Source organism: Vigna radiata, chromosome 11 (genome assembly GCF_000741045.1).
Source record: "Vigna radiata var. radiata cultivar VC1973A chromosome 11, Vradiata_ver6, whole genome shotgun sequence".
NCBI classification, from domain to species: Eukaryota; Viridiplantae; Streptophyta; class Magnoliopsida; order Fabales; family Fabaceae; genus Vigna; species Vigna radiata.
Genome location: NC_028361.1, coordinates 6,003,407 through 6,023,973, shown reverse-complemented (window position 1 = coordinate 6,023,973; position 20,567 = coordinate 6,003,407). Strand labels below are relative to the sequence as shown.

General features: G+C 33.1%; 2 protein-coding genes across 2 annotated transcripts; both read left to right on the top strand.

Annotated features, from left to right (window-relative positions):
* Positions 1-654: 654 nt before the first annotated feature.
* Positions 655-7,868, top strand: LOC106776669 (CDK5RAP1-like protein; the record flags this gene model as incomplete). Its single annotated transcript, XM_014664146.1, has 3 exons — positions 655-938; positions 1,264-2,321; positions 7,044-7,868. Coding segments are annotated over 3 exons (1,845 nt in total), but the record flags the coding sequence as incomplete, so codon positions are not given.
* Positions 7,869-9,356: 1,488 nt separating this feature from the next.
* On the top strand, positions 9,357-11,254 carry LOC106776668. Its single transcript, XM_022775668.1, has 3 exons — positions 9,357-9,830; positions 9,876-11,089; positions 11,197-11,254. Exons 1-3 carry the CDS (start codon positions 9,357-9,359, stop codon positions 11,252-11,254), a joined length of 1,746 nt encoding a protein of 581 aa, XP_022631389.1.
* Positions 11,255-20,567: the final 9,313 nt, after the last annotated feature.

Below are 20,567 nucleotides of genomic sequence, written 5' to 3'. Positions count from 1 at the left end.
ACTGTTCATAATTAATAAACATTTTTCAGTAAGAAATACTTTCTCCGTCCTAAATGATTCAAGCTTTGAGTTTTTTCAGACGGGTAATAACATTAAATATATTATTATTTTTTAAATAATTTACTGAAATATTTGTATCCTCCGTAATTGCATTACTTGTATTTAGATATGGCATAGATTAATCTGGGAGAGAAACAGAGAGCAATTAATTTATAGATAAATAAGAAATTAAAAGTTAAATCTTCATGGAAAAATGACAAGATTAGTGAATCAGAATTTTTTCAAAATCTAAAATTGCATATGAAACCAGAGAAGTAACAAATATAAAGATCGAAGCAGAAAACATCTTTCTCTTTTTCATTAATATAAGAGAATATGAGTAGTTGTAAATTATATAATCATTATTCTATTTTTAAATATAGTTTAATTTTGCGAGGAATAATGAAGGGAAAAATGATTAATTATAAATATAATGGCAAGACAATGTTAAACACGTTTTAAGATAATTTTAAATAGTATATGAAATCTAATATCACATTTTCATGGTTTTGGATGATAGGGCGAAAAATGAAAATGGAAATGGTTTTGTGACCGCAAGGACCCTATCCGACCCAATAACAGGGCGAATTCAGCAGAGAACCCAACTGAGAGTGAAAGAGAGAAATGGCTTCTTCACTATCCTCCGTCATCAACCAACCTCACATAGCTCAGCGCTTCAAACTTCATCGCCCATCTTCTTTTGCCACTTTCACAATCTTCCACCACAAACGCAAACACAAACACCAGTACAATGTTTTTTCTCCACACCCATATACATCTTCGCCACGCTCTCGCCCTCTCAATCTCATCATCGCTTCCAGAACCTTCTCTCATTCCACCACTCTCCGCCACCATTTCATCCCTCAAGCCACGCTCACTGCTTCCGAAGCTCAACCCCGGTGAGTTTTTTTGATGCGATTGCAAACAGCGCCACCACTTTATCTTGTTTTTTTATATCATTATTTCTGGAATTTTATTTTATTTTGTTTGATGGGTATTTTGGATTCACTTCAGTTTCGATGAATTGAATGAAAAGACGATTTTTTTTTTTTCATTTTTAATATTACTAGTCGTCACCTGGGGAAGAATGACATGAGAATGTTCATGGGAAAGACGCGATTTTTGTCCCTTATCATCTTTGCAGAATTGCAAATTTTAGATTGGATGGATTGGGGTTTAGGGATGAAATCTATTTACTCGTTATTTGTTTTTTTGTGTGGGTAGCCTTGTGCCTGATGCTGAAGTTCCTCCCACTGGTCGAATATATCATGAGACTTATGGATGTCAAATGAACGTTAATGATATGGAGATCGTTCTTTCTATAATGAAAAAAGCCGGTTACAGTGAAGTTGTGAGTGTTCCCGAGAGTGCAGAAATAATATTCATCAATACCTGTGCCATTAGAGAAAACGCAGAACAGAAAGTATGGCAGAGGCTTAATTACTTTTGGTTTCTTAAGAGGCATTGGAAGAGCAATGTTGCTACTGGAAGAGCAGAGTCTCTGCGCCCTCCCAAAGTAGTGGTTTTGGGATGTATGGCTGAGAGGTTAAAGGAGAAGATACTTGATTCAGATAAAATGGTTGATGTGGTATGCGGGCCTGATGCTTATAGGGATTTGCCGCGCTTACTTGAGGAGGTTGACTATGGTCAGAAAGGGATCAATACTCTCCTTTCACTTGAGGAGACTTATGCTGATATTAATCCTGTTAGAATCTCCAAGAACTCGGTTACTGCATTTGTCTCAGTGATGAGAGGTTGCAATAATATGTGCTCGTTTTGTATTGTTCCTTTCACCAGAGGCAGAGAGAGGTCACGTCCGGTGGAGTCCATTGTGAGAGAGGTAGCGGAGCTTTCGAAAGAGGGTGTTAAGGAGGTAACGCTTCTTGGGCAAAATGTGAACAGCTACAACGATGCATCTGGGAGTGAGAGAGAGGTTGAATCGGGGTCCAATTGGCAACTTAGTGAAGGGTTTTCTAGTATGGCTAAGGTAAAAAAAATGGGCTTAAGATTTTCTGATCTACTGGATCGATTGTCGTCAGAATTTCCTGAGATTCGATTCAGATTCACTTCTCCACACCCTAAGGATTTTCCAGATGAGTTGCTTTATCTAATGCGAGACAGACATAATATATGCAAACTGATACATTTACCTGCACAAACTGGAAGTAGCAAAGTGCTGGAGAGAATGAGAAGAGGATATACCCGAGAGGCTTACTTGGAACTTGTACAAAAGATCCGGAGTATTATTCCAGATGTGGCTTTGAGCAGTGATTTCATTTGTGGTAATATGTTTTATTTTTTTTAATTTATTTTCCCTGCCTTTTTTTTTTTTTTACTTTCTTTTGTTATTCATTAATTTGACCATTTACAATTGGAGAACCTTAATTTCAGCAGATGAGTGCTAGAGTTTCTCATTTATAGTTCCTTTCATTTTATAATCTTGTTGTATTTGATGATCTTTTATTCTTAGGAAATCTAGTTTATTTTCTCTAGCACTTCAGCTTCAGAATACACAAATTACTCGAATTTTTATAAACCCATCTGGTGTTCATCTTCGGGAGTTGTAAAATTTGCACCTCTCATATAATTGAGCATTCCTTCAATAGTTTGTTCTTAACAAAATGAAAGGAGCTAATAAATCTTTATTTGCAAACTTTTGCCAATTTATTGTTGTTTTTGAGAAGTAGCATTTTTGTTCATTTACCCATTTTAAAATTTTTTCCTATAGTGCATTGGGAACTTGCACTATTTGCCACAATATTCTGTCAAATTGGGGAGTAGCTTTGTTTGTGTTAGAATACACAATTTACTCGTTGTTTTCATAAGCCCATCTAGTGTTCATCTGCTAGAGGTGTATTAAAATGTAATGTTATTTTATTATTATTATTTCTTTTGTATGTACCCAGCTTTAGGGTAGGGTTTAAGGTAAGTGTTTTACCTTATTTTGTAACTACTACATTTACATCAATAAAAACACAACAATGTAGGTTAAACACAGTACTTTCCCTCCATCTTATTGATTCAAGTAGGTGTCGCAGTGGGTACAATTGTGCTCTGTCTTGTCCTTCATTGTTGTTGGTAATGTTTGCCATTGTCACAGGCATCATCATTGACATCACCATTGTTCTCTGTCACCATCATCGCCATCTTCATTCCATTGGAAGTTAGGCTTAGGTTTGCCTCAAGGAGCACAACTCATTATCCATATTTATGTCTTCAATGAAATTAAGAACCAATTTGAGAATACAATTAAAATTATTGTAAGTGACAAAGCTAAGGAAATTCTTCTGTTGTGTTTCATTCATTCTTGTCTTAAGGAATTTTACATCAGTCCACAACAAAATGGTATAGTAGGGAAGCTAGCTTGAGTTCTACCTCAAACACTCTTTCTTCTTCTGATCAAGAGGACAAGGAAATGGCATGAAATCAAAATGAAAGACAAGATAGAGGTCGACAGACTTTGGAGGATTATGCTTCGGTTTCAATACCTTCTAATTTTAATAGTATAGCCCGACCCGTGGTTAATGCTGCTTATATGGAAATGAAGTCAGCTTTGATTCATCTTGTCCAAAGTAATCAATTCAATGGTTTGTCACATGAAAATCCTTATACCCATTTGGCCAATTTTCTAGAGTTTTGCAATACGGTAAAAATTCTTCATGTGCGAGATGAGGAAATAAGACTTAGCCTTTTTCCCTTCTCTTTGGCTGGCAATGCCAAACTCTGGTTAAATTCTTTTTCAGAAGGGAGTCTAACTGTTTGGGAGGATGTTTTAGCAAAATTCCTGCATAAGTATTTTCTTCAATCTAAAATCAATAAGGGAAAACAAGAGATCTCATCTTTTCAACAAGAACCGGATGAGTCATGGAGCCAAACTTGGGATAGATTTAAGGGTTTGTTAAGAAAGAAAACCTATACATGGGTTTGATATCCCTACTCAACTTAACCTTTTCCTAGGAGGATTGAAATCTCATACAAAATTAATGCTAGATGCCTTAGTTGGAAGTAATATTAGTTGGAAGACACCTGATGAAGGCCATGAATTAATTGAAAATATGGCTTCTCGTGATAATGATGTGCAAAGTGAGAGAAGTCAAACTCAAAAGAAAGGTATGTTTGAGCTTCAATCCCAAGATGCATTATTGGCTTAGAATAAGATAATGACTCAACAGTTGGAGTCATTATGAAGAAACTTTCCCAACTACCAAAAGAACTTAAAAATGTATCTCAGGCTCAACATCAATTAGTTGTGCAAGGTTGTGAATTATGTGGTTGTGATCACCCAAATGGACAATGTGTTGTTCAATCAAATACTAAGGAAAAGGTGAATTATGTGGGAAATCAAGGTCGTCAAGGCAATTATGGTAATTATAATCAAAGAAGAAAATATGGTGTTGAATTATGACCAGATCAAGTTCATATCTAAAATTGCATCTGACAAGTTCCACAAAAATTTGATGAGAAAGGCCCTCCTACCTGAAAGGAGGATCCAATTGAAGCCTGGAGGATATGATAACATTCAACCAGAGCTAGAAAGGAGACGATGGCATCATGTTTTAGCATGCTTACCTAATGACATTGATGAAGTCTTGGTTAAGGAATTCTATGCAAATGCATTTGACCCTGAGGGATCACAACCAAGGGTTTCTAAGGTCAAGGGAACACTTCTCCGCTTTGGTCGAAGAACTTTGAATGTAATTTTGCGGATACCTACCTCCACTCCTTGTCCTCTGGGGACCTTTATGTCTGGCCAACACACAACTATGCATGTTTTGAGCGAAAATCTCAACTGCTGTCTTCTAACTTACTCCATTCGCTCAACGCATAGTAATGGTCCGCTGAGCGACAATTCTTCATGGTGGTTGAGCGAATGATTGTTGGCACTTAGCGAAAGGGAGCTGATAGCACTCAAAGTAATGTACAATTTACTACACAATTTTCCTACTTCCTATTACAACTTTTTCTATGAGGAATACATTAATTCATGAATAAATACAAATTTGAACTAATTAATAAGTATGAAAACATGTATTTTTCATACTTATCAATAGACAAACAATAGACATCTTATTGAAAATGCATGCTCTCTAATGTTGGATACAACGTTCCTACATTGGGGAGATGTAGTCCTCATTGTTTGTGTCTTAATCAAAAGGATGACTTCTTCCTATCTTGAATATAAAGTTCCTCGATCTATAATTTTCCAAATGATCATCTATATCATGTCTCTCCACCTATATTTGGATATACTTATTTTTTCATACTATCTCTTTGGGTCTTGAAAAGCTTATTGCAAAAGCTATAGAGTATGTCTTTTTAGGATGTTCTTGCCTTCAAAAAAGGTATAAATGTTATTCTCCCTTTACCAAAAGGTATTATATGTTTGCTGCAATTACCTTCTTTGAGGACTCACCTTTTTCCTTGTTCCCCATGGAACATTTTTCATCTGTTCAATAAGTCCTTCCTTTACCACCACGTGATTTGGTGATTATTTTTGTTCCTCTCAAACTCAAACATAGGGTGTCAAAGGACATTGTTCCACCACCTCTTCTTACCTACTAGCGTAAATAACTCCTTCATCCTTGCTTCAATATTCTCGTGATTTAATTCCTCCACCACTATATTCCCATTCCATGGATCCTTCACCTTGATCGTCTTCTCTTGACTCTAATCATGTTTGGCCTATTTCTCTTAGAAAAGGTATTCGATTTACTTATAATTCATATCCTATTTATAATTTTTGAAGTTATTTTTGTTTGTCTCCTTATTGCTCCTTCGTTTTCCCCTTGTCTGCCATTACTCTTATGAGCAATGAAGTTGTATTGTGATAATCATACTGCTCTTATATAGCTCTCAATCCAATGTTTTGTGGGAGAACTAAATATATAAAGATTGACTATCATTTCATTGGAGAGAAGTTGTTGTCTTGGGATATTATTACTAAACTTGTCAATTCTAATTAACAACTTGTAGACATTCTAACTAAATCTCTAAGGAGACTTAGGATTCGGTTTATATGTTACAATGTGCATATGATCTATATGTTTCAACTCGAGGGAGATTGTTAAAATGTAATGTTATTTTATTATTATTTCTTTTGTATGTACTCAATTTTGGGGTTAGGATCTGAGGTAAATGCCTTTGCATATTTTTTAACTATTATATATACATACTGTTAGGTTCCTAGGGACTCACTCAAAAGATAGAAACAGTAAAGAAAGAATGGGTTTGTACTATTATTCACTGTGAAAGAATCTTCTTTTTAAAAGAATGGGATTGGGAGCATAACCTCCCTGTTGANGGCATAACCCCTCTCTACAAGCTAATTGCCTGACTTTACACAAAAATACACGATGATCCCCCTTGACACAAACCGGGTCTTATTTATAGACTTCCTCCCCTTCTAGTCTAACCCATTAAGTCCTTTCCCATGTATCCTATCAGATACATTAATAAAAAGCACAACAGTGTAGGTTGAATACAGTGCTTTTCCTCAATCTTATTTATTCAAGTAGGTGTAACTAATTATTGAACACTTATTGAATAATTTTTCTCAACAAAATAAATGGGACAGGTAAAATCTTTATTTGCAAACATCATGACCGAATTCTGTGTTATTGAGTAGTGTCATACCACCTGTACACGGTATATCTTACTTTTTGGAATTGTTGATGGTGTTTCGCATGGTTGTTTATCCTATGAAATTGTTAAAAGAATACTGCAGGAAATTATTGAAAGGAATTTATGGTTTCTTCTTGAGAACTTGGTTTTACAATTGTGCCTACGCCGTTGTGTGATCCATGTAGCCGACCTTACTCTATTAAATACGGCTGATGTTGCTGTTGTATTACTCATGCTATATGAACGATGCACTCATGGATCGTTTAATTATGTAGTTGTAGTTCTGAAAACCTAGTTATTATCCTGTACTTTTTTCTTTACCACTTATATTCAACTGCATAAGAAACTAGCCTCTGATTGTGATAATTTTGCAATTTAAACAGGATTTTGTGGAGAAACAGAGGAGGAACACTCTGAGACGTTGACTCTGGTAAATGCTGTTAGTTATGATATGGCATTCATGTTTGCTTATAGCATGAGGGAGAAAACTCATGCCCACAGAAATTATGTTGATGATGTTCCTGAGGAAGTTAAACAGAGGAGGCTGGCTGAACTAATTGAGACTTTCCGCGAGAGCACAGGGAAGTGTTTTGACTCTCAGATTGGAACCACACAGCTTGTGTTAGTGGAAGGACCCAATAAAAGAGCTCCACATACTGAGCTTATGGGCAAGAGTGACAAGGGTCATCGTGTGTTGTTTCTCAACATGCCAATCACAGATAGGGAAGACGTTAATACAAAGCGAAATCCTGTGGTTGGTGATTATGTTGAAGTCCGCATAACAAGATCTACTAGGGCATCACTCTTTGGTGAAGCACTTGCTATAACTAAACTAACCTCATTTTACCATAATCTGGATAAAGAAGCTGTTGCATGCAGCATGTAGAACCTTCTAGCTTAAATAGCATGACAATTTTTTTATACAGTTCTTCATTAATTGCTTTTTCCCTTGTTTCACTCCTTACACAACATGGCAACACATTTCATAGAAGACACTGCAAGGGACTGAGGTTTTACATTCAGTAGCGACATATCAGCTGGATCACGATCATGTATTCTTTCTTCATCCTCTCTTCACATTAAAAGGTTCGACTCTGTATTAAAATATACACTATGGATTATCCTATTTATCATGGCAGTTTGGCTCTGTTATGTTTTGGAGCTGCATTGGGAAAGTGATTTAATTGAAAATTTACATTGTAACTCCATTCTTTATTTTTTTTTTCATAAATACGTTAGTTAATCATCGTAGGTTGGACGAAAAGTAATATGAAATTTATGTTATTTTTGTTTTATTTTATATTTATTTATTTAGCTCATAATGATAGTTTTTAAAAAGAATTATTTTTATAGAGTAATTTAACAAGATAATATTTTATGATTGCGAAATTATGTTTAGATTATTTTATTTATGGGTTTGATTGGTGAATGTATGAATAATAATACTATTGGCACCGACAGGGTTCATTCTGCTAGAGCAGCAGCAGCTTAGATTGAGTCCAATAATAACAGTGAAATGCAGCAAACTAACTGGTACAAAAACCTAACTTTCCCCCTCCGTTCACATGCAATAAACGGAGCACTTGTTTTTAGCAACCTTAACCTTCCATACACGTTACTTTCTTTGGAGTGGGAAAATCAGAAAACAAAAAGGCAAAAGAGACTGAAAAATCATACTGTTTTCATTAAAAATTAAACTTTTTTAATGAATCCACTGATAGGATAGAATGAAAAAAATTAAATTAATTGAGAAATATAATAAACTATCAGAGTATTCTTATTTAAAATTTAATAAAGTATAAATGAAACTAAAATATAAGTAATTATTTTATGACATTAACAATAATTTCAAAATTGTATTTTGTTTCTTTTAATAATGGTTTAATACCTATTTTGGTCCTTCCTTTGGGAGGGTTTGTTCAAATTGGTCCCTCCTTTTTTAAAAAGTTCACTTAAGTCCTACATTTCGCAAAAAGTGTTCAAGTTGGTCCTTTTTGGTTACGACGTTAAGTTTCTTAACGGCACAGCTGCCAGGTGGCTAATATGTGACTACGTGTAACGTTCTGCTTTGCTACAGGTTTAAAAAATAAAATAAATTGTGACGTGGAATATTGGAAATAGGGTTAAATTAGAAATTACAATTAGGGTTAGATTAGAAATTGGAATTAGGGTTAAAAATTTGAATTAGGGTTAAATTAGTTTGGGGTAAAAATTTCGAATATGATTGGGAAAATGAGAAATTGAAGAGAACATTGTTTAGGGTTCATACCATCGTCTTCGTCCATCAGCGCTGTAGGAGGTGGTTTCGTCAAGGTTCTTGATTCGTCAAGGTTCGTGATTCGTCAAGGAGGTTGTGTCGTTCGTCATCGTTGAGGTTAGTTTTGTTACTTACTCATTTCAATATTAAGTGTTTGTGGTGTGGATGATTAAAATATGATTATGTTTGTGTTATTGATGGTTAAAATATAATTATGTTTGTGTTATTGATGCTTAAAATATGATTGTGTTTGTCCTGTTCATGGTTAAAATACGATTTCATTTTTATCGTTTTCGTTGTTGAATGGGGTCCCCTGTTGGGTGTTGAAATTGGTCCCCTGTTGGGTGTTGAAAGTGGTCCCTGTTTGTTGTTAATTTGGTCCCATGGGTCTTAATTTATGAAAGTGGTCTCCCTTTTCATTTGCAGGGTAGGGTTTGGGATGGGTGACGATAGGTTTAAGGTCGTGGTCCACCACGGTGGGACCTTAGTAAAGGACGTGTGTCCTTTTCAGTATATAGGTGGGCATATATCATGTTGGGACATTGACCCCGACACATGGAGTTATTTTGGAGTTGTTGCTTCAATGAAAGAAATGGGTTACATGGAAGTAGAGGAGTTAGTTTACAGCATTGATAATGTTTTACATGGCCTGTGTGACAATAGTGGAGCTATGAATATGATGGAAGTAGCTAGATGTTTGGGGAAAGTGCACTTATTTGTCGTGCATAAAGTTAGTGAACCAGAGGTTGTGGAAATTGAGAATGAGAAAGAGAATGACATCCTTTACCTTTGCCAAGGGCCTGCAGAGAGTGGTGGGGGTAATGGGTTTGAGGCAGTTGAGGTGGACAAAGTTGGTGCAGTTGATGTTGATGAAGTTGGTGCAGTTGAGGTTCATGAAGTGGGTGCAGTGGAGGTTGATGAAGTGGAGGTGGAGGTGGAGGCAGTGGAGGAAGTGGAGGAAGTGGAGGTGGAGGTGGAGGCAGTGAAGGAAGTGGAGGAAGTGGAGGTGGAGGTGGAGGCAGTGGAGGAAGTTGAGGTGGAGGTGGAGGCAGTGGAGGAAGTTGAGGTGGAGGCAGTGGGTGCAGTGGAGGCTNAGGAAATGGGTGCAGTGGACGTTGAGGANGAAGTAGAAAACAGTAGTGAGGAGNAAGTGGAAGTGGATACTTGGGAGTCTTTGGATGAAGTAGAAAACATTAGTGAGGTTAGTGGNGAAGATCACATGGTGGAAGATATTGGAAGGGGGTTGTCTGATGATGATTCGGAGTNAGAACAGTTGTTAACTCCAGAAGGTAGTGAAGGTAGTGGTAGTGAGGAGGATGACAATGCTGCCAAACCAAGTCCATGTCCGTTTCCTAAATTTGGAAAGCAAAAGTCAATGGTAGACTACAAATGGGAAGTTGGTACTATTTTTAATGATAAAGAGGATTTTAAGGAAGCAATTAGAAACTATGCTATTCATACTGGGAGGGATCTTAAGTTTGTAAAGAATGATAAGCGTAGGGTTCGGGTGAGATGCATGGATGCGCAAAAAAAGTGTCCATGGGTAGCTTACTTAGGATATTTGTCATCAAGAAAGATTTGGCAATTAAGGAAGATTGTTGATACCCATGCTTGCAGCAGACAACTAAACATAAAAATGATGAATAGTAAATGGTTGAGTCATGAAGTAGATAAGGTGTTGCATGATAATCCAACTATAAAGGTACAAGATATACGTAATAAAACACTTAGGAAATGGAACACCAAGGTCTCAATTTCCAAAGCAAGAAGGGTCAAGTTAATGGCAACAATTGAACGTGAAGGAGACTTTAAAGAGCAATTTAGAAGGATTCATGACTATGGACATGAGGTCTTGAGAAGTAACCCAGGTTCAACTGTTAAGATTAAAGTGAACAGTGATAATGGTGAGGCCATTTTTGAAAGAATTTANGTATGTTTGGATGCATGTAAGAAGAGTTTTGCAAGTTGCAGGCCCATCATATTTTTAGATGGTTGTTTTTTGAAAGGNNTATATAAGGGAGAGTTGCTAACAGCAGTTGGTAGGGACCCAAATGACCAAATGCTTCCCATAGCATATGCAGTAGTTGAAGTTGAAAATAAAGATAGTTGGAGTTGGTTTTTGCAATTATTGATTGAAGACCTTGGTGGTAATCAAATATGTNGAGCATGCANGTGGATGTCTGACCAACAAAAGGTACANGCACTACTTACAAAATTTCCTTTTTTTGCAGTTTATGCTTCATGTATGTATGTTTCATTATAATTGGTGTTGTTGTCAGGGGTTGGTACATGCTATTGAAGANCTTTTGCCTAAGGCAGAACAAAGATTCTGCATAAGGCACCTGTATGCTAACTTTAGGAAGCAATTCAGTGGTCAAATATTGAAGAATTTGATGTGGAGTGCTGCAACAAACACGTACCCCCAGGCTTGGGAGAGAAAGATGCTGAAGATGAGAGCAGTGAATGAGGAAGCTTATAAATACCTCATAGGTATTCCACCAAGGTACGTATGATAAATACCTCATCCCTGTGACATGCACATTGTAATACGTCATGTATGATGACCCAGTTTCTTCCTTCTTCTGGTCTAGGTTTTGGTCAAGATCTAGATTCACATCTCAAGCAAGTTGTGATAGTCTAGATAACAACATCAGTGAAGGTTTCAACAGTGTCCTCATTCATGCTAGAGGAAAACCAATAATCACATTGCTGGAAGATATTAGAGTTTATTTGATGAAAAGGTGGGCCACGAACNGAATGAAGGTGGCNTCTATGGATTTCAATGTTTGCCCAAAGATNAAGAAGAGATTATTAAAGGAATCTAAGTTGTCTAGATATTGGATTCCAAGGTAATATTCTTCTTCTGTCTTATTTATGTTTACTTTCAATTTTTTAACATAGTTATTTATGTTTATTTGTTTCAGCTGGTCTGCAAGGAGGATTTTTGAGGTTAGGCATGTGTCAGCTGTTGGGAACAAGTTCACAGTGGACTTGGATGCTCGTGAATGTAGCTGCAGGCAGTGGATGATCAGTGACATCCCATGTTGCCATGCAGTATCAGCAATGCAGTTTATAAATTTACAACCAGACACTTTTATACCAATTTGGTTCATGAAATCCATATACGAAGAGACTTATGCATCCATCATTTATCCTGTGAATGACCACCTCCTATGGGAAAAAACAAACTTCCCTGATATAATGCCACCAGTAAAGAGGAAGATGCCTGGGAGGCCAAAGAAGAAAAGAAGATTGGACCCATGGGAGCTAACCAAGGATGGAACCCAGATGCCTGTTGGTGGGCATAGAAAGAAATGTAGCATCTATCGTCAATTTGGGCACAACAAAAAAATATGTCCTCTACGTCCACCCACCATAGAACCAACAGAACCAGCAAGTGACCAACCTCCTCAGCCACAAGAAGCACCAAGTGACCAACCTACCCAGCCACAAGAACCACCAAGTGACCAACCAACTCAGCCTCCAGTACCAACACAAGATTCCATGACAGAACCAACTCCACCAATACTAAGGAAAAAGTTAACAGTTAGAAGAAACGTTGCATAGATTGAACTCTCTTTCTTTATTGAGAGTGTGTAAGACAGTAGCTAAGTTGTTATGTATGTTATTTGAAGTTAGACATTTTATCTTTCATATTTGAATTTGGACATGTTATGTATGAATTTGGTGATATTGTGTATGGCAGTATCTTTCTTTGAATTTAAACATGTTTGACTGGATGTACTGAATATTATGTGTCAAACTGCTGTTTGAATGTTCTTTTAGGTTTAGGTTTTCTTACCATGCACTGGAATTATGTTCAATTTAAGGGACCATTATGCACAATTTTTAACTAAAAGGGGGACCGAAATGAATAATTTTAACCAAAAGTAAGGACCAAAATGCACAACTTAAAACGAAACTGAGGACTATTACGAATTTCATTCAACTAACCCAGATGGTTCAAGTTATATTATAACACCAACTCATAATACACAAACACAACATTGATTCCAGATTGCCCACCTAACATCAACCTAAGGGCACTCAAAACATTACATCATGAACTCAAAATACATGAACACAACATAAATTGCACATTGGTCACCTAACATCAACCTAAACAAAGCCCCAATATGATGATGTTAAGCACAATAACAACAACCCCAACTCCAACTACGAACTTCATCTTTCTCTGCAACTCTTTCACAACACTTTCCATATCAGTGGTCCTTTTGTTGCTTTGCCTCACATTTGTACCATCTCTATCATCACCGTTCTCTTCACCAAACCACTTGAAAATGTTACATGACATCCCACTTGTAAATGCACCCTATTACTCACAAAAAACACAAAAAACTGTCAACATAGGAAATCAATTAAACATAAAAGTGACTTTGCTATTACAAAAACCTTATAATGACGACATGCCCAAAATTGCCTCCCAGCATTCCTTGCAGTTTTCGCAACTTTCAGTACAGCAAAATCACCACAGTAGCAAATAGGGGTTATCCCAACACCCCTCGAAACAGCACCCTGTGATGAACGCGAAGCTCCTTTGCCCGTTGTCTTCGAACAAGAACAACCACTTTGTGAAGAAGCCATTCAAAACTCTAAACCCTAACCTTTTGACTGTCCAAAACTCTGGAGCAAATGACCACAAACCCTAACCATGGCTTTTAAACTTGGGAACAATAACCATCAATCACTATAACAGGATGGTTAACTTAATCACACACCAAAAATTACCCCTAAATCCTTCTCTAATCCAACCTTAATTATATACATTTCCACGTAATCATTATATATTTTTTAAAAACAGTTAACAATGCCAAATCAGCAGATGTTAGCCACCTGGCAGCTGTGCCGTTAAGAAAGTTAACGCCGTTAGCAAAAAGGACCACTTTGAACAGTTTTTGCAAAAGGTAGGACTTAAGTGAACTTTTGAAAAAAGAAGGGACCACTTTGAACAAACTCTCCCAAATGAGGGACCAAAATAGGTATTAAACCTTTACTAATTAATTATAAAATATACACTATTTTCTCATCTATCAATTTTTAAAAAATAAAATATGATAAAAAAATTATAATTTAATTGATTGAAATTAATGTCTTTTAAAAATTGAGTAACAAATATTAAGATAATTTTCTTTTACAAAATATTAGAACTTAAAATATTTTATTTATTATTGTAATTGTAAAATATATACTGTTGCGTACATACTAAAATGACCTGTCATCCAAATTTGGAAAACCCATTCATTAGTAGCATTCAAAATCAATTAATGATCTAGTTAATTTAAATAGATTAATAATCAAGTTTAAGTCAAATAAATTATCAATCAAAATTTCATGTAGAAAACTGCAAATACAAATTGACTTTAAAATCGAAACGATATATCTAATCGATTGAAGAACAACTTAATTAGAGCATGTGACTAAAAAAATTGTTCTAATTTGATCCTACATCCTAAACAATAAATATTATATATTATATTGTAATAAAAAAGTGTAATAATCATAATTGGCTATCTTTACTTACAATATAATAAGTATGCTTATTTAAATATATATAATTGGGGTGTAATAGTGTTAAAAAGATATGATTATGTTATATTCATTAGTATTTATAATATAATCCATTGTATTTTTTAATGTTTATTTTTATTTTTAATTTTGTTAGATTTTTGTGAAAAGTGAATTGTAAATTTTATCTTGTTTTTATATTTTAATGTTATTTTTTATATTGTTTGTGTATCGAAACAAATGTATTTTTGTTAACATGAGTAGTCGAATAAATTGCTTTAAACTATTTTTCAATTATATAATCACATAATTATACAATCTTTGAATCTCTTCCATTGTTGTATATGTTTGATTCTTCATGAATGCTTCTTACTAAAAGATTGCCAAGGAACGTTTTTTATTTGTGTCTCTCACATTTTGTTTTTCATACCGTTCTCTTTGAGTGTCCCGGTGTGACAGTTTGTAGTGTTGGAAGCAAAAAGAGAATAGGTGTTGAGTTTTGAAAACTGAAGGTGTCTGGTCAAAAGTGTTTGAAAGAAAAGAGTGGAAAGAGAGTAGTAGTTTTTTTGTTTAATAATTGTGCATCAGAAAATAGGAGAGTGATGGTTGTGAAGACTGTAGCACTGAGGACGATGCAGACTAGACGAAAGCACCTTCACTTTTAACTCCATAATAGAAAAAAAGTGGAACAAGGAAAAGACGTTAACGACTTCGGCACCCTTTTTCAATTGCCTGCACAACCTTTTTTCTCTCTTCCAGCTTATCACTCCCGCTTCCATACCTTCCTCAAAAACACTGTAATACTCTACACATTATGACAATTTTGTGACTTCATCCTTGTTACTTTTCTGTCGTGCTTTGACAGGTAAAAACAAACAAGTGAAATGCATGCTGCATTTTTGTTTCAGTAATTATACATAGACAACATTTTTTTGACAACATTCGAACATCATTATTGTGTGATTGATCCAAATGACACAATGACACTACCATAGACCAATCACACAATAACACGTATGATAATATTTTAAAAAAATGTTGTCTAAGCATCTTTATTCTTTTTCTTTTCTGCGGTGTCATAATGTGCATCTGCCAGCACCATCTGATATACGATTAGACGTTTCAGTATCACTCCTTTTTACATTCTTTCAACTCTTGTTACTATCCCATTCCAAACCATAATCAACTGGTTACATATGCACCTTATGCAGGGTTTCGTTTCAGGGTTTTTTAGACTATTTTTTTATGTTTCTTCCTTCTGGTTTTACAAGTATATAATAATTTCTCTTTCCAAAGTCATTCAACCTCTTCTTCCCAAACGTCCCAAGTAACTCTCACACTGCTTATTATTTATTATTATGAATCAGAACAGGGTTTAATTTATTCAAATTATAGTTTTATTCATTTCTTATATCTAAGGTAAAATATCTTAGTCTATAATAAAAACTTGAAACAATTTGACTCAATTAAAATATTTTAAATTTTCACCACTAAAATATATAACATGTCACCAAATTAACATCTCCAAATTCAAATAATTTAAATGTACTATAATTATATACAATTTTAGCATAAAATCCAATATTGTGTCTACGTCATATTCACATTATAATTATTTACTCAAAAGTATCATCAACACCATAAGATTTTCTCTGGTTAAAATTTGTTTAAATATAAAGCTAAACTTCCAATTTTTCTTATAAAATATCTATTTTTGTCTTAAAACTTAGAAGAACCACTTATTATGCTCTTAATTCACATGTAAGAGTGTTTATTGGTTTGTAGTTACCCAATATCCAATCAAATATATTAGATTGAGTTTTAGTTATGATTAGTTAAATCCAATTCAACCCCAACTAACTAACTTTTATACAAGTTGAGTAGTGAGTTTAGTATCGGTGAACAAGATCCATTCAATACTTATTTTTGTACTTTTATTATCAATAAATATTGTGTTTATTTTCTTTTTATGTCTTGAATTAATTTAAATAAATTAATTTTTACAGATATTTTTTTAATCATATTGATATTTAAAAGTTAAATTTTTAACAAAAGAAAAAGTTTTTCAAAATTTTGACCAATCCAGTTCAACTTGTTCAAGAGTAGGTTATCTTTCATCAGGTTTAACACACACACTTTTTAATGGGTTGGAGGATTTGCCCAAATTCTATCCAAACCTAACGCACTCCATTCATGTTAAATTTTTCAATACCAAAAAAAAAAGACAAAAAGAAACTTATTCCAAAATAAATTACGATCAAACAAGGTTATTTTATTATTCACCATAATTTTTAAAGTGAGCTTTGATCTTAAAAAACGTAACATATATCCTTCATAGACATAAAGAAAAAATATTTTAAAAATATTTTAATTTGTTTGAAATGAAATTGGAATAGATAATTTATTTTCTATTTATAGTTTTTATATTTAAAGAGTAAAATATTCATACTTTATCTTGAATATATCACTTATATTCCTTACTGAACTCTTATATTCTTCTCTCATACTACTTAAAACATATAATTAATACATTAGTATAGACAATAAAAAAAAATTATCCACATTATACTTACCGGGAATGAATAAAAAAAATTATAAAGAATAGTTTAATTACTAATGAGGTCTTGATTAAAATTTTCTTTTAAATTTTATTACATTACAAAGTTTTGTGTGAATACCTAAAAATATAATTTTAGAAAGTGGTGGTGGATTAAAAATAGTGAAACTCGATTATTTTAATATCAAATTTTTTTAATATAAATAAATTTGTTATAAAGAGTTTCATTATTTTAAAATATACTATTTGCTTACAAACTATTTTTATAGAATTATCTGACTTCTCTCTAATAGTTCTTGATATATGTGATAAAAGTAGCAAGAAGTCTTAGTATCGATACTTCTAGCATAGTCTAAGATGTGGTACATACTAATTTTGTGAGTGTGGTAAGATGAAATTTATTGACAATAGTTCTGCATAACAGTAAAGACATCACAAGTGCACATAACTTGATATTTATAATAAATTTTGATAGTCCAGTCTAAATTAAAAATATTATTAGAATGTTTGAATTATTTTGTATGAAAAACATATATATATTTTGTTTGAATTTTATATATATATATATATATATATATATATATATATATATATATATATATATATATATATATAAAGTTTTGTAATAATCACCATGAGCTTAATGAAATGTCATGGTTATTAAAAAACAATTAAGCTAATGTGTAAAATAAAAAGTTTGGTGTCAATTTTCTCTTATTCATAGTTTGACAATCTTTCTAACATGAATATTTTCTGTATAAAATAATAGATAATAAAATTATATATATATATATATATATATATATATATATATATATATANATATATATATATATATATATATATATATATATATATATATATATATATATATATATATATATATATATATATATATATATATATATATATATATAATGCACCTTCGTGTGACTAAAAATAAATATAAACAAGTTAATGATATGAATTAAAAATGTAGTTGATTTAAACTTAGTGTAGGTGTCATTATGAAATAATACTTTCCGTAAAAAAGAAGTATCACATTATTATTTAACGTTAATATTATATTAGAATGATTAGAATATAGATGATTAAATACGATTTATTGAAAATAATTTACTGTTTAAAAAGTAAATTACAGAAAAATTCTGCTTGCACAAAATATATAAAATCTTTCATAAATTTTAATCATGAATTACAATTTTTACTTTATCTTTAATTTTATCCTTATTGTATTTTTCTTTTCATCTTTAATTTTATCCTTATTGTATTTTTCTTTTTCATCTTAATCCTAATTTATTTAAAGCCAATAATTAATTAAAACCATTTTCGGTTTCTTTTTCTAAATATGAATATATTTTATATGAAAAATTAGTTAAATTTAAATTATCATTTTTTAAAAAGTAACAAACATTAAGTCATGGTTTAAAATAAAAAGATTGAGAGAGTTTAAGGGATAAAAGTAGGAAAAAGTCTAATAAGAGATGACATAATAAATCTAGTTAATCTTATGATATATTCTTCATAAATGTGATACTATGTTTTAACTTAACTAAATTTGATAATAATAATTTATGAAATAATATTATACCAACTTTATATATATATATATATATATATATATATATATATATATATATATATATATATATATATATATATATATATATATGAGTTTGTTAATGTGCGTACACTTGTTTTTTAGTTGGTACATTTTAATAATGTGTACCGGGTTTTAGTAGACAAAATTAAACAATTTCTTACAAAGAAAATGATTTTATAATGAGTTTTCATTTTATATATATGAGTTTGTTAACGCGCATACGCCTGTTTTTCAGTTGATACATTTTAACAATGTGTAACGGATTATAGTAGACAAAAATACCCTCATATATTATGGATTCTAAGTTTTAAAGTTAAAGATATTTAAATAATTTTCATTCTTAAAACTAAAAAAAAAAAAGGAAACCTTCAACCCCTTACTCACCTTCCTCTCAACTTTTCTCTTTCATCTCTCTCACTCCAACATTTTCTCTATCATCCTATGGTAGATCCAATTGAAAAAAAGATAGAAATACTCGTCGTTAAACAATTTACCTTTGTAAAGAGTTGAGTCATTGACATATTCGTCTTCAGGCAAAGATTCATTCAAGATCTCTTCAATTTCATCATCTTCACTAACCTCTATTGAACCTTATTATTCGGTGGATTACTGTCTAACACAGTAATCATGTTCCTGTTAGTTAGTTAGGTTTTCCTTGTAAAGTTTTCCCCTTTCCCGTTCAGAACTCTATAAATAGTGTTTTTCCCGTTCCTTTACTTGCACTTTTCAGATACTTTGTAACCAAAGAGAATAAGAAGAAGAATGTATACAGTACACAGAAAATAAAATGAGTCTTTCTTTCTAACCTTTGTTTGATGCTTTCATCTCCCTTTCTCCTTCTCTTTCTCTGTGTTCCTCTCTTTCTCGGAGATTGTTCTTCCCTCCATCATCGCTGCTCCATGGAGATCACAAGGGCTTCCCTTCTCACTCACGTCGAACTCTTTTTTTATCTACCTAACTTCTGACGTAGGAAGCTTCTACCGAAAGTATTATTTTGCAGTGATGGATTAGTTTTTGCTGGGTTAAAAAGTTTTTGGGCCAGCACTGTTTTCTTTCGGCCCAGTTTCATTATGGTATCAAGAGCAGGTTCAATACCCATTCTACTTCCGCTGCCCAGGCCTCTTTCTTGATACTTTTTGGTTATTTTCTTGGTCTGTTTTTGCCTTCCTGCACCACAATGGAAAACACAGATCCATTTGCTAATCCTGCCAGCCCCTACTACTTAAAACCTGGGGAGAATCCTGGCTTAACCCTTATCTCTCAAGTTCTAAATGAGACCAATTACTCCTCTTGGAGTAGAAGTATGAGAAGAGCCCTTTTGTTTAAAAACAAAATAAAGTTTATTGATGGGTCCATTAAGAAACCGAAAAGTAGTGAGTCTTTGTTTGATGCATGGGAAAGATGTAATGTAATGGTACTTTCATGGATCATAAAAACCCTTTCTCCACAGATTGCTGAAAGTGTTATATATGTTGAAGAAGCCAAAGAATTGTGGGATGAGTTAAAAGAGAGATTTTCCAAAGGGGACTATTTTAAAATTTCAGATCTTTTACAAGATATCCACTCCATAAGAAAAGGGGAAAACTTTACAAGTAAGGAAAACCTAACTAACTAACAGGAACATGATTACTGTGTTAGACAGTAAACCACCGAATAATAAGGTTCAATAACTTCTCTAATTTCATCATTTGTAGTGTTGAATCATCATCTCTTAAAAAACCTTCAGGCCAATTACCAATTCCTTCTGATGTCATTATGCTTGTGAAAATTAGATAAGACAAAAATTATAAAATGAAAACTCATTATAAAATCATTTTTTGTAAGAAATTGTTTAATAGCGAGTGTTTCTCATTTTTTCCAGATGAATTACCAATTCTTTCATATGTCATTATGCTTGTGAAAAGTAGATAAAATTAGATAAGACAAAAATTATAAAATGAAAACTCATTATAAAATCATTTTTT